Source organism: Rhinoderma darwinii, chromosome 9 (assembly GCF_050947455.1).
Source record: "Rhinoderma darwinii isolate aRhiDar2 chromosome 9, aRhiDar2.hap1, whole genome shotgun sequence".
Lineage (NCBI taxonomy): Eukaryota > Metazoa > Chordata > Amphibia > Anura > Rhinodermatidae > Rhinoderma > Rhinoderma darwinii.
In genome coordinates, this window is record NC_134695.1 from 29,614,833 (window position 1) to 29,633,282 (window position 18,450).

The 18,450-nt window shown below is 39.9% G+C and overlaps 1 protein-coding gene across 14 annotated transcripts in view; it reads right to left on the minus strand.

Annotated features, from left to right (window-relative positions):
- Positions 1-18,450, minus strand: part of NRXN2 (neurexin 2) — a 760,118-nt gene that overhangs the window by 291,716 nt on the left and 449,952 nt on the right. For all 14 annotated transcript variants that reach the window (XM_075837456.1, XM_075837449.1, XM_075837451.1 and 11 more), the window contains one exon: positions 15,679-15,798. In XM_075837456.1, the coding sequence (XP_075693571.1) occupies positions 15,679-15,798 (120 nt within the window). The remainder of the gene's footprint in view (positions 1-15,678; positions 15,799-18,450) is intronic.

Below are 18,450 nucleotides of genomic sequence, written 5' to 3' on the forward strand. Positions count from 1 at the left end.
CTGAAAAAAATATAGGACCTGTCCTATTCTTGTCCGTAATTACAGCACAGACTATCCCATAGAAGCCTATAGGCGCCTCCGTAAATACTGACGGTTTCGGATGTGCATCTGTAAACCGTCCGTATTTATGGAAACGTTGCTATGCAACATGTTGGCGACAACATTTGCAGCCTGCCTCTTTTTTTTACAGATCCGTATACACGGATAAAATACGGATGCACTACGGACAGAGACAGCAATGACATATAATGCAATTTACACTCAGACATTTTACATAAACCCATCCCACCTTCACAAAAATGACACTACATAAAGAACTATAGAGTTTCCCAATGAACTTTTCCCACACAGCTGAATGGTGTATATATAGCAAATAGCAATGCTCTACAGTTATACAGTTACATCTAAAGCTGCGTAATGATTGACAGTATTAATAAACCTTTAAAGAGAAAGAGCTCACCCCGTAAATCACGCTGTAATTAAGCAGAATAATTAACTGTGACAAAATGTTTGTGTTGTGCTGACAGGGATTGTTCGGTTTCAGTAAATTAATGTTATTTTTTCTATAATGAAAAGGTATAAAATTATCCAATATACTTTCTGTATTCATTTCTCACAGTTTTCAAGATCTCTGCTTGTTGTTATTCAGTAGGAACCTTCATTGTTTAAAAAATTCTGTCCATGGTCATGTGATGGACACACAGGTGCTGGGATCATTAGAAGACACAGCTGTGATACACACACTGCAACTGTAACGATCCCTGCACCTGTGTGTCCATCACATGACCATGGACAGAATTTTATCCACTGGAAGTAAACAATGAATGTTCCTATTAAACAACAACAAGCAGAGATCTTGAAAACCATGAGGAATTAATACAGAAAGCATATTGGAAAATTGTATAGCTTTTAATTATACAAAAAATAACATTAATTTCCTGAAAACAAACAACCCCTTTAATAAATACATATTAATTAATAAGTTACATTTAAGAAATGTATTGCAAACAACATATCACTGGGTTGAAGTGCAGGTCATCATAGAAACCATACAAAGCGGAAAAAAGGAAAATCCATAGTAACTCAAAATAAATACCACTTTCCTTACCCAAATCCTTGCCATATGTCTTAACATTTAACAAATGAATTTTGCACCTCACCATTGCTTTAGCAATATAAAAGTCTACACACTCCTGTTAAAATTAGCACCTATAATGCCCCTTGGGCAATTATATAACCATAAGACATAGTCAAAATTAAAGAAAACCTATATATGTCTCATAATACCGTACCATACAAAAAATAATCTTTAGACATGTATATAGTCCAAAATATCAATTTTATTGTTCCATAAATATGGAAAACCCCCCAAAAAAACTCACATAAATATACATACAAATATCCTCCAGTTAAAATGCCAGGTTTTTGTCATGTCGAAAAATCAGTACAAGATTAATCATTTCAAAACTTTTTCCACCTTTAATGTGACCCAGAATCTGTACAATTCCATTGAAAAACAAACTGAAATCATTTAGAGGGGAAAAATAAAAATAACAAACTACAATAATGTGGTTGCATAAGTGTGAACACCTTCTTATAATTGGGGAAGTGGTTGTGTTCAGAATTAGCCAATCACATTCAAACTCATGCTAAATAGTAGTCAGTACACAGCTGCCATTATTTAAAGTAATTCTGAGTAACCCCATATAAAGTTCAGCTGTTCTATTAGATTTTCCTGACATTTTCTTTGTTGCATGTGACAGCAAAAGCCATGGTCCATAAAGAGCTTACAACACATCAAACGGATCTGATTGTTGAAAGGCATCAGTCAGGAGAAGGGTACCAAATAATTTCCAAGGCATTAGATATACCATGGAACACAGTGGAGACGGTCATCAAGAAGTAGATTACATTTGGCACAACAGTGACATTACCAAGAACTGCACGTCCCTCAAAACTTGATGAAAAGACAAGATGAAAATTGGCACGGGAGGCTACCAAGAGGCCTACAGCAACATTACAGGAGCTGCAGGACTTTCTGGCAGGTACTGGATGTGTAGTGCATGTGACAACAATCTCCCATATTCTTGATATGTCTGGGCTGTGGGGTAGGGTAGCAAGATGGAAGCCTGTTCTAATAAAGAAAAAAATCCAAGCCTGGCTATGTTTTGCAAAGACCTAAAAGTCTGCCATAAGCATGGGGGAAAACATGTTATGGTCTGATGAGACCAAGGATGAACTTTTTGGTCATAATTCCAAAAGGTATGTTTGTCACAAAGCCAACACTGCACATCACCGAAAGAACACCATACCCACAGTGACGCATGGTGGAGGCAGCATTAGCCTTTGGGGCTGTTTTTCTGCAGCTGGAACTGGGGCTTTAGTCAAGGTGGAGGGAATTATGAACAGTTCCAAATATCAGTCAATATTGGCAAAAAAAACCTGCAGGACTCTGCTAAAAAGCTGAAGATGAAGAAAAATGTCAACTTTCAGCACGACAACGACCCAAAGCATACCTCCAAATCAACAAAAGAATGGCTTCACCAGAAGAACGTTTTGGAATGGCCCAGCCAGAGCCCAGAACTGAATCCTATTAAAAAAAATCTGTGGGGTGACCTGAAGAGGGCTGTACACATGAGATGGCCTCGCAATCTGACATATTTGAAGTGCTTTTGCAAGGAAGAGTGGGTTTTACTATGGCGCCTTGATGCACAGGACAGAGAGCAGGGGAGGGTGAAAAGCTTAACAGGTTCCCGACCGCTGGCCGTAAATATACGGCCAGCGGTCAGGGTCTCTAAAGTCCGGCGTATAGTATATATACGGCCGCACTTCAGAGACTGTGCACGCGCGATCGCGTGCACACAGCTCTATGCCCTGGCTGTTGCTAACAGCCATGGGCACTGGGCAGAATGTCAGGGGTCAATCTTTTGGCCCCTGAACATGTGATCGCTGTGACAACCAATCACAGCGATCACATGCATTTCTGCATAGAAAACAGTGTGCACGCGATCGCGTGCACACAGCCCTGTGCCCTCGCTGTTACCAACAGCTCTGGGCACTGGGCAGAGTATCAGGGACCAATCTGATGGTCCCTGAACATGTGGTCGCTGTGACAACCAATCACAGCGATCACATGCATTTCTGCTTATAAAACAGTGTGCACGCGATCGCGTGCACACAGCCCTGTGCCCGCGATCGCGTGCACACAGCCCTGTGCCCTCGCTGTTACCAACAGCTCTGGGCACTGGGCAGAGTATCAGGGACCAATCTGATGGTCCCTGAACATGTGGTCGCTGTGAAAATCACAGCGACCACATTTGTTTTATTTTGAGTTTTCTGGCAGTAAATCTCCTGCCTCTTTTCTTCTCCTCAAATATTGTTTCAGTTTGAGGAGAAAAAGAGACTCGGGAGAATTCCTGCCAGAAGATTACAGTGAAAAAAAAAAAAACAGTTACACTATAAAACATTCTCTGTATAGATAGATTTCTATCTATCTATACAATCTATCTATCCATCTATCTTTTTTTCTATCTATCTATCTACCTTTCTTTCTTTTATTCTATTAGAATAGGCAGGTAGGGAGTATATAATTATATATATATCCACATATATATAATATATATAGCAATAGCGGTTTATTTTTTTGTTAGCGGTAGTGTAGATATATATAGCAGTTAGGCCCCATGCACACGACAGCAAAAAACCTCCGTTTTTGCGGACCGCAACTGCGGTCCGCAAAAACTGAGCCATTCACTTTCATTGAACGCTGACACCTTTCAGTAGCACTACGGAAGGGTGTCAGTGCCGTGGAAATGTTCCGGGAATTATGGAACATGTCCGTTCTTTCGCATTTTGCGGGCCGTGCTCCCATACTTTGTATGGGAGCACGGCCCGAAAATGCGGCTGTCAGTCAGCGGCCGGCCGTGCCCGCGATCGCGGACAGCAATTGCGGGCACGGTCGTGTGCATGGGGCCTTAGTTTGTGTGTTTTATAAAAAAAATAAAAAAATAAAATTTGTTTAGTTAGTGTTAGTGTTAGTTACGTTATGGCGAGGAAGTTGTTTAGCGCCGAGGAGGCATACGCCATGCTGTGGTCTGAGTCGGAGACCGCATCAGAGATGGCGTCCGAGATGGAACCTGTTTTAGGTAGTGACGATGACAGCGTCACTTCAGGTTCATCTTCAGGGGACGTTGTCCCTGATGCAGTCGAAACTGCAGAACATGAAAGCGCAGGGCCAAGTAGCGCTGTAGCACGGGACAGCCTGGTCCCTCCAGTCCAGGCTCTTGTATGGGCACCTGCCCCATCTTTTGGGCCTAGAATCCACGGATTTACTGCCACTCCTGGCATAACCGTGGACAATACAAATTTTGTCCAAATGGATTACTTCCATTTATTTATAACGGACGACATCCTAAATCAGATTGTCCACGAAACAAATTTATATGCCACGCAATATATAAGGCAGAAACCTTCATCCACCCATGCCAGAGATTGGACGCCCACCAATTTGCAGGAATTAAAAAAAAATTTGGGGCTCACCCACAATATGGGTATTGTCAAAAAGCCCTCCATTAGGTCTTACTGGTCAACAAGACCCGCCCAAGCCACCCCAATATATTCTGCAGTAATGCCCAGGTCTCGTTATGAGACAATAATGAGGTTCCTCCACTTCAATGACAACGCACAGGCCCCCCCAAGTACCGATGCAAACCGGGATCGGTTGTTCAAAATAAGACCGCTAATAAATTCCCTGAATAATTTATTTCTGCAACTCTACACCCCTGAGCAGAATGTAAGTGTGGACGAGCAGATATTTTGGAAGTGTTATAGAAACTCTGTTGAGTTTTGTAAAACCAGCTTTGAAAAAAAGCGATATGTGAAATAATCTTCTTCTATCCTCCGCCCTCCTACATCTCTATGTGATAAATAAGGCCACATATTTGGTATCCCCGTGCACGGGAGAAGTGGCAGAATGTGAACGGAGATTAATTTTGACCGTGGTCTATACCGTGTGTGAAAAATGCTGGTATAAACTGACGCATTTGCTAAAAAATTGCTAATTTTATTTTGTTCCATCTTATTCAAGAAACTTTCAGAAGAAAACTGGACTGTCTAAAAATATGATAAACCCCTTGAAGAAAACCTTGTGGGGTCTGCTTGCGTGAATGAAGTCATTTATGGGGTGATTCTAATGTTTCAGCAGCATTAGGCCCCCCAGAAAACAGTATGCGGCTATAAAATCAAATGCAAAATTCCTGGACCGAAAAGGCCAAAAAGCCTCCTTTTATGCCAAGCCCTGGCACATGCCCGCACAGTGAATAAGGCACACATATTTGGTATCCCCATGCACGGGAGAAGTGGAAGAACGTGAAAGGAGATGAATTTTGGCCGTGGTCCATACCGTGTGTGAAAAATACTAGCCTAAACTGACGCATTTGCTAAAAAAGTGCTGATTTTATTTTGTTCCATCTTATTCAAGAAACTTTCAGAAGAAAACTGGACTTGCTAAAAATATGATAAACCCCTTGAAGGAAACCTTGTGGGGTCTACTTGTGTGAACGAAGTCATTTATGGGGTGTTTCCAATGTTTCAGCAGCATTAGGCCCCCCAGAAAACAGTATGCGGCTATAAAATCAAGTGCAGAATTCCTGGACCGAAAAGGCCAAAAAGCCTCTTTTTATGCCAAGCCCTGGCACATGCCCATGAATAAAGCACACATATTTGGTATCCCCATGCACGGGAGAAGAGGAAGAATGTGAAATGCGATGAATTTTGTCCGTGGTCCATTTTGTGTGTGAAAAAGCTAGCATAAACTGACGCATTTGTTAAAAAAAAAAGCTAATTTTATTTTGTTCCATCTTATTCAAGAAACTTTCAGAAGAAAACTGGACTGTCTAAAAATATGATAAACCCCTTGAAGGAAACCTTGTGGGGTCTACTTGTGTGAATGAAGTCATTTATAGGGTGTTTCTAATGTTTCAGCAGCATTAGGCTCCCCAGAAAACAGTACACTGCTATAAAATCAAATGCAGAATTCCTGGACCAAAAAGCCTCCTTTTATGCCAAGCCCTGGCACATGCCCGCACAGCGAATAAGGCACACATATTTGGTATCCCCATGCACGGGAGAAGTGGAAGAATGTGAAAGGAGATTAATTTTGTCCGTGGACTATACCGTGTGTGAAAAATACTAGCCTAAACTGACGCATTTGCTAAAAAAGTCCTGATTTTATTTTGTTCCATCTTATTCAAGAAACTTTCAGAAGAAAACTGGACTTGCTAAAAATATGATAAACCCCTTGAAGGAAACCTTGTGGGGTCTACTTGTGTGAATGAAGTCATTTATGGGGTGATTCTAATCTTTCAGCAGCATTAGGCCCCCCAGAAAACAGTATGCGGCTCTAAAATCAAATGCAAAATTCCTGGACCGAAAAGGCCAAAAAGCCTCCTTTTATGCCAAGCCCTGGCACATGCCCGCACAGTGAATAAGGCACACATATTTGGTATCCCCATGCACGGGAGAAGTGGAAGAATGTGAAAGGAGATGAATTTTGGCCGTGGTCTATACCGTGTGTGAAAAATACTAGCCTAAACTGACGCATTTGCTAAAAAAGTGCTGATTTTATTTTGTTCCATCTTATTCAAGAAACTTTCAGAAGAAAACTGGACTTGCTAAAAATATGATAAACCCCTTGAAGGAAACCTTGTGGGGTCTACTTGTGTGAATGATGTCATTTATGGGGTGTTTCTAATGTTTCAGCAGCATTAGGCCCCCCAGAAAATAGTATGCGGCTCTAAAATCAAATGCAAAATTCCTGGACCGAAAAGGCCAAAAAGCCTCCTTTTATGCCAAGCCCTGGCACATGCCCGCACAGCGAATAAGGCACACATATTTGGTATCCCCATGCACGGGAGAAGTGGAAGAATGTGAAAGGAGATGAATTTTGTCCGTGGTCTATACCGTGTGTGAAAAATACTAGCCTAAACTGACGCATTTGCTAAAAAAGTGCTGATTTTATTTTGTTCCATCTTATTCAAGAAACTTTCAGAAGAAAACTGGACTTGCTAAAAATATGATAAACCCCTTGAAGGAAACCTTGTGGGGTCTACTTGTGTGAATGAAGTCATTTATGGGGTGTTTCTAATGTTTCAGCAGCATTAGGCCCCCCAGAAAACAGTATACGGCTATAAAATCAAATGCAAAATTCCTGGACCGAAAAGGCCAAAAAGCCTCCTTTTATGCCAAGCCCTGGCACATGCCCGCACAGTGAATAAGGCTCACATATTTGGTATCCCCATGCACGGGAGAAGTGGAAGAATGTGAAAGGAGATTAATTTTGGCCGTGGTTCATACCGTGTGTGAAAAATGCTAGCATAAACCGACGCAATTGTTAAATTCTTGCATTTTTTTCCAATTTTGCCCACTTTAGAGAAAAAAAAAAAAATTATATATACTGACAAATGCCACTAAAACAAAGCCGTATCTGTCCTTTAAAAAGAGTGTAAAATTCAAAGATGAACTTTATTCACCTGCTGAGTTATAGTCATCTAAAGAAGCGCATAGCAAAATTGTGAAATTTGCTCTGGTCATTTAGCTGTAAAACAGCCTAGTCCTTAACCGGTTAAAAGTGTTATGTGTGTTTCAAAGAAAAAACGGAAAAAAAGTATGGTGGCTGGCTGAATATGAAAAATAAGGTTTTTGACTATGTGAGGCACACAATTGATTGGATTTATATTGTCTTGTTATTTGGAAGTAGGAGTGGTTACAAGAGGCCTGAGCCTGCCTTTTAGATAACATTTTTTTAATGATTTGAAATTCACTGATCATATTGATAATAAAGAAATGCATATTTTAGGATCTGTAAATATATATTGACAATGGTAAAATAGAAACAAACCCCTTTTTCAAAAGCATTGATGCAAACAACTATTTAAATTTGGAAAGCAATCACCTTAAACAATGGGTGGTGAATATGCCATTTGGGCAAATAATCAGAATAAGAGGAAATTGTTTGAAAGAAGAGGATTGTCTGAACCAAATGGAGATCATATCAAAAAGATGATATGATTAAAAAAATACCCAAAAATTATCATAGAGGGAGCAAAGAAAACAAATATCCTAATCCCAAGAAAGGAAAAAAGAAAGGGAGAACAGATGAAAAAGAAAACCAAAAGAATATTTTTTTGTACAGCATTTGTAACGAAATATTCTAGAAATGCGACAGAAATTAGAGATATCCTTAGAAAAAAAACTGGCCAATACTTATGAGTGATCCCTTTTTGAAAGGGGATGTGTAATGACAGGGATAGGGAAACAGACAAGTGAGCCCTAATCTACCCGCCACTCAGTCCCTGCCTACTTGCAACGACCCGCCCTAGGCGACGGGGTACAACTAGGCGACGGTCCCTACACTCAGTAAGTGCACGACAGACAACCAGACAAGGAAACACAGAACAAAGGGAAACGGGGCAGTTTCCCACGGCAACACCGTGAGCAACAAGAGAAGTAAACGAGCCGAGTAAAACCAGGAGAGTACGAGGTGCCAAACGCAGAGCAGAAGAGTAGTGAATAAGCCGAGTCAAACCAGGAGTGTACGAGGTACCAAACGCAGAGCAGGAGAGTAGTCAGTAAGCCAGGGTCAATACGAAGCAGGGACAAGTAGTTCTAGAAGCTGCAGCAGGGCCAGGAAACCAACAGAGAAGAATTACAAGCAAGGAGGAACAGGAAAGGCAGGTATAAATAGACAGAGGGCGGGAGCTAGCTCCGTCTGGCCAGGCTGTGATAGGCTTTCCCACTCCTAAGCCTGCCACCCTGAGTGGTGGAAGATGGAGTCAGTCTCACAGACATAGAAGCAGGTGCAGACTGATTACCTATGGGCGTGGATACAGAAGCTGTGCCTGGCAGATCCTTAACAGGATGTGAACACAATCCCTCAGATGATTTTTAAAAGGCTAAAAACAATAAAAAACATAGTGTCCCCGTCTTACCCAAAGCGAATAGAAGCTCCTAAGGGGTTAAAAATAATGGGACTAGGGATAGTTTACACGAAAAAGTTGGTCAGCACATCCTAACAAAATGAAAAATGTGCAGGTACTCGTACGCCGTGACTGCAAACAATACTACAAAAAAATCCTGCTATCCCTTTTTTTTTAAAATTAGGCAGTTGCTGAGTTAATAGTGAATTTGTGATATACATGGTGGAGTACCCGTGTGAACCTATTGAAAAAAAATGGTAAGTCACTATGGCAATTCAACGAACTGTGTAAAAAGGGAAATGTGTTTTATTTTCAGGTTGCAATATTTGTCCCCAAATGGGTTAAATGAGAAATAACATCTCTATGTATTAAATGTTCAGAACTAACATCTAATTTCTATTAAGTAAAATCCATATATATATATATATTTATATATATATATATATATATATATATATATAATAGAGTGCCTAATATAAATTTAGGTATGTGGTTAGGCTATTAGAATAAAGAAAGAATATTAAGCGAGGGTGGATTATATCTAGATTATATCTAAATTAGCCAATTCTTATGTACTTCTATTAATAATGCTCACTACACGTCTAGTTGAATGATGTTTGAATGTAGTAATATTCATCTTGGTGAGTTGCCATGCCCAATGTCAGTTCTGTCATGCCTACCTCCAATTGCCATATTGTAATGGCAAGCAATATAATATTAGTATTGAACTTGGATGGAGTGATTTCAAATTAACGTAACATCTGGTAACACAGGAATTGTATCTATAACAATAGACTTCAATAGAAAGGATAGACTGGTTTCAAATAAATATGTCACTTCCCGAAAGGTAGGAAGTGGGTCAAAAGGATATGTGCAATAAAGTGGAAAGATAGAGTGGTTTCAAATCCTACGTCATTTCCGGAAATTGGAGAAAGTCATCAGAGTGGGAGGGTACAAAGTAGCGCGCAGACATTTAATAAGTGACAGTATTGAAAAGTGCATGATTCCTGGTGAAGGGTGATGCCCCTATATGCTTTGAATGTTTAGATGCTAGTATTTTTTTCTGTATTATTTTTAAATATCTATTTGCTATTAAAAAAAACTTTTTAAAAATCCATTTAATGATCTTGTCAATGTTTTTGCTGACCATGGACTGCCTGACCATCCATTTGCCTGCCGTTATGTGATTTGTGGTATTTCTCGTTATTTGACCAGGCACTGTACCGGTTTCTGGTTTTAGCATGTCCTCTGGACTTTGGGTGTTTTACTTTTTTTTTTATGGTGTTCACCAAGCGGGTTCGACAACGTTATATTGTAATAGTGTGGACTTTTATGGACGCGGCAATACCAGTTATGTTAACTTATTTTTTTTTTTAACATTACTTTAGGGAAAAAATGGGAAAAGGTTTTTTTTTTTTTTACTTTTACATTATTATTTTTTTAATATTACATTTTATTTTTATTTAAGCGTTTTTTACTTTGTGTTATTAGTCCCCCTAGGAGACTTGAACTAGCGATCGTTGGATCGCTTGGATGATATACTACAATAGTAATGTATTGCAGTATATCGTGATACTGACACTCTCCTATGAAGCCCTTGAGCACGGCATTTAACAGGTTTAACGATCGGGATCACTATGGAGTGGGATCCCGCTCGTTACCCTAAAGTGTCAGCTGTAACACACAGCTGACGCGCTCGTTCTATGGAGCAGGCTCAGCGTGTAAGCCCGCGCCATATTCCCCTACCCGACGTGAGCCGTATATATACGGCGGATGTCAGGAAGGGGTTAATATTAGGTTGTTTCAACACTCTACAATTATTTAAGCTTTTATTGTGTATAAATGACCCTTGGTGACTGCTCCCCATTAATAGCAATCACTTTCATCATGATTGAAATGTATTTACCATGTTAAATATGTTCTGTAGGCAGGCCTGTCATTGTGAGTGATCAGTCGATTTAAATCTTCCACATAGGAATGAATGGCCTTCCATTTCCAAACGCCAGTCAATGTTATCATGAAATCATCCCCATCCTATTGAAAAATCCCCACGTGTAAACATTCACTTGTCAGATCCTTACAGATTAGTAGCATGTAAAAACAGATCTTCTCTTTTTTTTGTCAGGAACTTAAAATTTTCAAAACTATTCCTTTACATGCAAATGTTGAGACATTGATTCAGAAGTGCAGAAATTTGTACTTACCAGGTATTGCTTACACAAGTTACTGTTAGAAAGTCATAATGAATTAGTAACATTTATTTTCAATAAGAAAGAACTAGCGTAATGTGAACACTCTCTAAAAAGTTTGTGTTCTAGATAACAATAAATGGAAAGCCACTGAATTTAACTGTCATTTGGACTGTACTGCTCCAGCTCTATGTCCATTTATAGAAGTATATTTAGAGAAGAACAGTCACTTTCAGGGAAACCACATGAAGTAATAGGAGACTAAATTATAAAACCTGTCTTAAAAATATATAATTAGGAATATAAAAAAAATCTCCTCTTTAATTTAGTGATAATAGCTCTGGCCCTTTAAGAGCGAAGACAAATTCAACTGAAGTCCTCTCTCTAAATGCAGCAGTGGGCAGTGCAAGTCTCATGAGATATTGACTGCTCTGTGAGACTTCCTGCTTCTGAGTTGGGAGAGTCCACTTAGTGAGGAGAAGACTTTTAGGGTATGTTCACGCAGAGTTTTTTGCAGGCAGAAAAATCTGCCTCAAAATTGCTTCAGGAATTTTTTGCCTTTTTGCCTTTTGGCGCGGCCATTGAGCGCTGCGGGCAAAAAAACGCAGTGAAAAATGCTTTCTCTGCCTCCCTTTGATTTCAATGGGAGGTCAGTGAAGGAACCACGGGAAGAAAAAGCATGTTGCTTTTTGTTCCCGCAACCGTCTTTTTCTGCTCACAGGAAAAACTGCCTCCACCTCCCATTGAAATTGATGAGTGGTGATTTCGGACATTTTTTGGCGTGGTTTCCTATGCGGTTTCCATCAGCACCAAAAAACTGTGTGAACTAGCCCTTAGTTTGCAGAATGTGTACACAATGATGATCGCTGCTGCTATTTTAGTTCATGCTAGATGTTATATTACCAGCAATGTAAGATGATTCTCCTGTGTATTATAGAGCAGCTAGAGGAAAAGCTGCTGGTTTTCTGAATAGAGTCTTACTGGAAGCAGCAGAGATACAAGGAAGGTAAATCCTGTCACAGCTTCTTTCCAACTTTCTCCTCAGTGTGTGACTGCCGCTGGTTCTGTGTGTATGTAGTGAGAGACTCCGATTAACTCCTTACAAGCAGGCGTCTCCTTCTCCTCTTATAGTAGACTATCTTATAGTTTACAATCCGCTTTCTCTTCCTCCTCCTCTGGCAGATCAACCCTTTACAAGCAGTTACCTCCTCCTCCTATAGCGGGCTGCATAATACACAAGGGAATCTTATAACATGGCTGAAATAACAATATTCTGTATAAAGTAACATTCAGGCTCCTTGCTGGAGACGAGGACATTTTTTGCCCAATTTGCATTTCCCTGATTCACCAGCCATTATGATTCATTGGCAAATTAATACACTAGGTTTAGGATTTGCTTTTAGAGAATTTTTGAGAAAAATATGTGAAATCGATTCTCCATGGACCAGTAAATCAGCGAATAGACAAAAAGGTGAAACAACTGAATCGATTTGCTCACCCCTACCTATAGCCTGATCTGAGCAGAAAGCTCAATCTTATCATTTAGATGCTGTATAGAATCAGCTCCTCCCTCTCACAGTTGTTATCTCCCAGAGAAGTAGTGAATCTCACAGTGCAATCAAAATCTCATGAGAATTGAAGAAGTAGAAATGTGTTCCTGTAACACCGAGGGATAGCCCATGTTTTGCTAATAATATATATTTAAGAAAAGTCTTATAATACATCACTTACTGAGTTTTTCTCAGAACTTATGGGTTCTCTTTGAATGGAATTTTCCCACCATTAAATATCATATTAATTGCAAAAGTCATGACATTTACTTAAATAGTATGGTATTTAATATGTGTAGCAATGTTCACATCCACCTAATGAATGGAGTGCAGGTCTCTGTATAGTGAACCTCTGTTCACTGCAGGACAGCCAATAGAAATAGCTTTCTGCCCTGCTTGTCAGGGAAGGAGAAGAGCCCCTACAGCAGCATGGCAGTATAGCTGAGGAGACTTCTTCTCATCTTAGTAGGAGTGAAAAGCTCTGCAATCTTACAACAGATATGAACTCTGCACATGCCCACGCAGTATTTACTGTTTCATTTCATTATATTTTCATTTTTTTCTAAGACAGTGAATTTTGTGGATGTAACACAGTATATATCTTTAATATTCTGGATCCCATGTTACCTATTTGCAGGGCAAGTAAGAAGGGTCCATATTATCACTTGCCAAAGGGGAAGGAGACTGATTCTGCTTATAGCCCCTCCCCTAGCAGCACAGACTAGCAGTAGCACCAAGGGGGACACAGGGAAGCATAACAAGTTTTTTTTTTAAAAAAATAGATATTTGGATATGATAGAAACATGGCAAATTACTTAAAAACAAAAACAATAAGTAAACACAAAATGTTGTTTTTATAAATTGTGATTTAATTTATTGAAGGAAAAATTCTGTTCAGCTCTAACTGACTCTAAGTGAAAAAGTAATTGCCCCATTAGCTACTTAATCAACCAGTTAACCATTTTCAATTGATAATAGGGTTTATTTCCACAAGCCAAAACAAGGCATGATTACTACCAGACCTGTTAAAACTAAACATTACTTAAATAGAATCTGCACATGATGCCACGTTCTATAGAGATTTAAATACAGATGCTAAACAAAGTCATTGAAATAGTCTGGAAAAAGTTATAAAGCCATTGCTAATGCTCTGAGACTCCAGCGAACCACAGTGAGAGACATTATCCACAAAAGGAGAAAACGTAGAACAGTGGTGAACCTTCCCAGAAGTGGCCAGCCTACCAAAATTTCACCAGGAGCACATTGATAACTCAACCAGGAGGTCACAAAAGAACACAGATGAACATCTAAAAAAAATTGCAAGCCTCACTTGCCTCAGTTAAGGTCAATGTACACGACTCCAAAATTAGACATGGCAAAAATTGTAACCATGGGAGAGTTGCAAGGCCCAAGCCACTGCTGACCAAAATGAACACATAGGCTTGTCTCGCATTTGCCAAAAAACATATAGATGACCCCTAAGATTTTGGGATAATATTCTGTGGACTAATGAATCAAATGTGTAACTTTTTTGAAAACATGGGTCTTGTTTCGTTTGGCATAAAGCTAACATCACATTCCACCATAAGAACATCATACCAACAGTCAAACCTGGTGGTGGTAGTGTAATGGTCTAGGGCAGCTTCGCTTCTGCAGAACCTGGATGACTTTTCATAATTAATGGAACCATGAATTCAGCTCTCTATCAGAAAATCCTGAAGGAGAATGTCCGCCTGTCACTTTATGACCTACAGCTCAAGCACAAGTGGGTTTATACAGCAGAACAATGTCCAAAGCAAATAAGCAAGTCCACCTCTGAATGGCTCAAAAAACACAAAAGTAAGGTTTTGGAGTGACTGAGTCAAAGTCCTGACTTGAATCCCATTGAGATACTGTGGCAAGATCTTAAACCGGCAGTCCATGCTCGAGAACCCTCTAATGTAGCCAAATTAAACAGTTCTGCAAAGATGAGTGGGTAAAAATTCCTTCACAGCAATGTTACTCATCGCAACCAAGGGTGTACAACCAGTTATAAGTTTAGGGAGGCCATTACTTATCACATAAGTCATAAAGATTTTGTATAAATCTTAATCCTTAATAAATTGAATGATCATTTAAAATCTGCATTTTGTGTTTACTCGCGTTGTTTTTATCTTACATGAAATTTAGCTGGATGATCGGAATCATTTAAAGGGGTTGTCCAGGCAGGGGGTGTAGTTTTTCATACTGATGACCTATCCACAGGATAGGTCATCAGTATTTCAGTATATGATTGGTGGGAGTCTGATGTTATGCAGTGGACAGTGGCAGAACCAGATGGCTGCGTACACCATATAGCGGCCGTGTTGGGTTACTGCAGCTCCACTCCTATTGACTTGAATAGGAGTAGAGCTGCAATACTGCAGTACAGCCACTATACTGAGAGTGGAGCCATCTGCTTCTGGCACCGACCACTGCAAAACTTCCGTTACTGGAGGCAGACGGAATAGCTGACCGGTGCGGGGTCCGGGTGTTGGACCCGGTCAATACAGATGTATATAAGCAGATCTAACTAAACTACCTGTACTCTGTCTGGAAGGTAGAAACAATTGATGCTAAAATTTACCGTTTCTCCTTCTGTGCTAAGAATAGTGTAGTTGTTGATACGTTTCCCACTGTAATAAGGTTTTCTTCTGTGTAACAAAATTTGCTACTTCGTTTTATATTTAGCATTAGCTAAAGTGTATTGTAAACCAGAGAACGCCTTAAAGAGCATCTGTGAAGTTCATTTGTTATCATAAAATACCAATGATTCCACAGGATGTCTTATAATATATCTATTTTAGGTATTGGTTGAAAGTGTATAAAATTTAGATTTGAAATCCACAAAAGAAACATAATAAAAATTCAGATACTAATGTGAGATTTGATCTAAAATACATTAGTTTAAGTTTATATTTTTATGTAAGGACTTAATAGACTTACGATCATTGCAGACAGGTCCTCCATAGGAGGTCATAGTGCAGTCACATATGAAGCCATCCCACTGTTGTAGACATACCCCAAGATTTCCACAGGATTCCTCTGAGCATGTGGTGCTTGGACCTGTGAATAAAATAGTTTTTTTATTTAGAAGTTGTTCGTTTGTTGAAAATCATCAGTATTGCTTTCCCACGTGATATTTACCATTAATGGGTATTGTATACAATTGCTTTTCCTATGCTTTAAGGGTGTATTCACATGGTGCGGTTTGCTACGTTTTGTTGCCATGCGGCTGAACACCTCACTGAAAAATCGCATTCATGTTTACTACAATTTGCTCTGGTTCTACAGTTAGCATGGAAATCGCGTTTTTCAGTGCGGTTTTTGACCGTGTGGCAAAATAATGCGTGGGAATACATCCCTACTGTGACAATACTGTGCATACAGATAATATTAAATGGGAACACTAAACAAATGTTGCATCCAAAATGAAGAGGATCTAAAAACGTTTGATGAATCTTACCTTCACCAGGCCCTGCCTGGCATATAAGTAACATTGCTTATAAAGATATTACAACTGACCAATTAGAAAGGATTGTGTTTAAATCAAGTTGTGGCTTTTATTTGGTGCCAGTTAGGCCCAGTTCACACAGAGTTTTTTTGGCGCTGATTTTGATTTTGATGAGGAAACTGTGCCGGAATCGGTGCCAAAAAACGTCCGAAACCGCCTCCCATTGTTTTCAATGGGAGGTGGAGGCGTTTTCTCTCCCGAGCAGCAGGGGAAAAAAGGAGCATGTCCCTTCTTGCCGGTGTTCCGCCTCTGACCTTCCATTGAAATCAATCAAATTTGCCTGCAAAATACTCCGTGTGAACTAGGCATTATTCTGTTTTTCTGACTGTACCGTGTTGTTATCCTGCTATTATCTGCTCATTCTCTTTTTTCTTATTAACTCAACTGTACCTCTTCTGGGCTACTTTTCTACTCCTTTTCCTGACCTCGGCTAGAAACTTAGAGAACCTCCTTACAAATGAAGGCTATATACACCTTTGAGGGCATCTTTTTTTTTTTTTTTTAATAGTCCGTGTGTTTAGTGTAACTTTATAATTCGTCTTTATTAAAAAAAATTGTTTGACTTTTGACAGCTGTTCTGTATTCTCTATACATAGCCGCTGCATTGTTAGTTTTACACTGAATCCATCAGTCCCAGAGACCTGCCAGGTTTAGTGTCAGCAGGTCCTGCGTGTCACCTGTAAAACTTAGATGTGGTTGATTGCAGGTGGATATCTGAAAGTAAAACGATTTTTTAATAAAGACTAATTACAAAGTTACACTAAACACACTAATATATTTATTTAAAAAAAAAATGTCCTCAAAATTGTACATAGCCTTTAAAGGGGTTTTCCGAGTTAACACTTTTATCTGTCAGTGTTTTTAACATAGGAATGTGATTTGTAATGCACTTACTGTATCAAAATTGGCCCAGTTTCCCAATGCTGCCATGGGGCACATGACTAGTGACGTTATTCTCTTTTGCCCACTCTGTTTGCCAGCCGTATACCTATCACGTGGTCTGTTACACAGCCAGGACCGCACATGCGTACAAGCGAGAGAACAGCAGGGACCGCGCATTCTCGTTCCTGGCTGTATAACAGAACAGCCCATACACGGCACGTAACTAGTTTGACCACGTGATAAGTATACGGATGGTAAACAGAGTGGGGAAAGAGAGTGACTTTACCAGTCATGTTCCCCTTGGCAGCATCAGGAAGTGGGGCCAATTTTGGTACAGTAACTGCACTACAAATGTAATCACATTCCGAGTTTAAAAGCACTGACACATAAAAGTGTTAACTCGGAAAACCCCTGTAAGGTCACTCTCTAGTATTTGGACAGGGTGCTAGAACTAGAAGCAGCCATTTTTCACTGCAAATCTGTGGCAGGTTAAGGCCTAGCACAACAATAAACAGTTAAACATGTTGGCCTGTGGCTATAGGCAACTCTGGGAGAAAAATGTCTGCTGAGAGAAACATTTACCGAACAGTGCGCATTCATTTGTAAATTGTGTGTATTTATATGTTACTTAGGTTATCCCAGTGCTCTGCAAGTAAGAGGAGGACACCCAGTAAGGAACAAGGGGAAAGATACAAAGGGTATTAGAAATGTTCTTCTTTATGTGGCCTACTTGATGGTTGGAGTCTAAAGTGCCAGATAATTTGTGCCTACAGGCTCCTGAGATGTAAATCCGGTACTGGACAGAAAAAAATATTTGTGGAACATGAGGCCATTTGAGAAACTCTAAAACCGGATTCTAGCTCGTATTAACCATTCACGTTATAAATGATTAATGTTTAAAGTAGGGTTTCAGAAACCAAAAGATATTGGGGCTAATTTAACAACCTTTCTATGTCCGTTTTCTGGTGTTAAAAAGTTGCAAGAGGGTCCAAAATTGGCCTTTCTGCGCCACCCTCGCTACTTTTATTGAATGGTGGTGTGGCTTCTGGAAAATGGGCTGGGGCCACAGCTGGCCAACAAATTTATTAGAATTTACGCCAGAAATTATGGCCCATCTCTGGGACCAGCACCTACCTCTAGAACGGGGCCCCCTATACCCCGATCCATCTTACCTGGCTCCGCTGTCTTCCAGACACTTCCTCGTTACATGGTCGAGTTACGGAAACAGCGTAACTCGCTGAGCTACGCTGTTTTTGTATCTCCCATAGTAGAGAATAGCAGTTACAGAAGCAGCGTAGCATGCTATGCTGTTTCCGTAACTA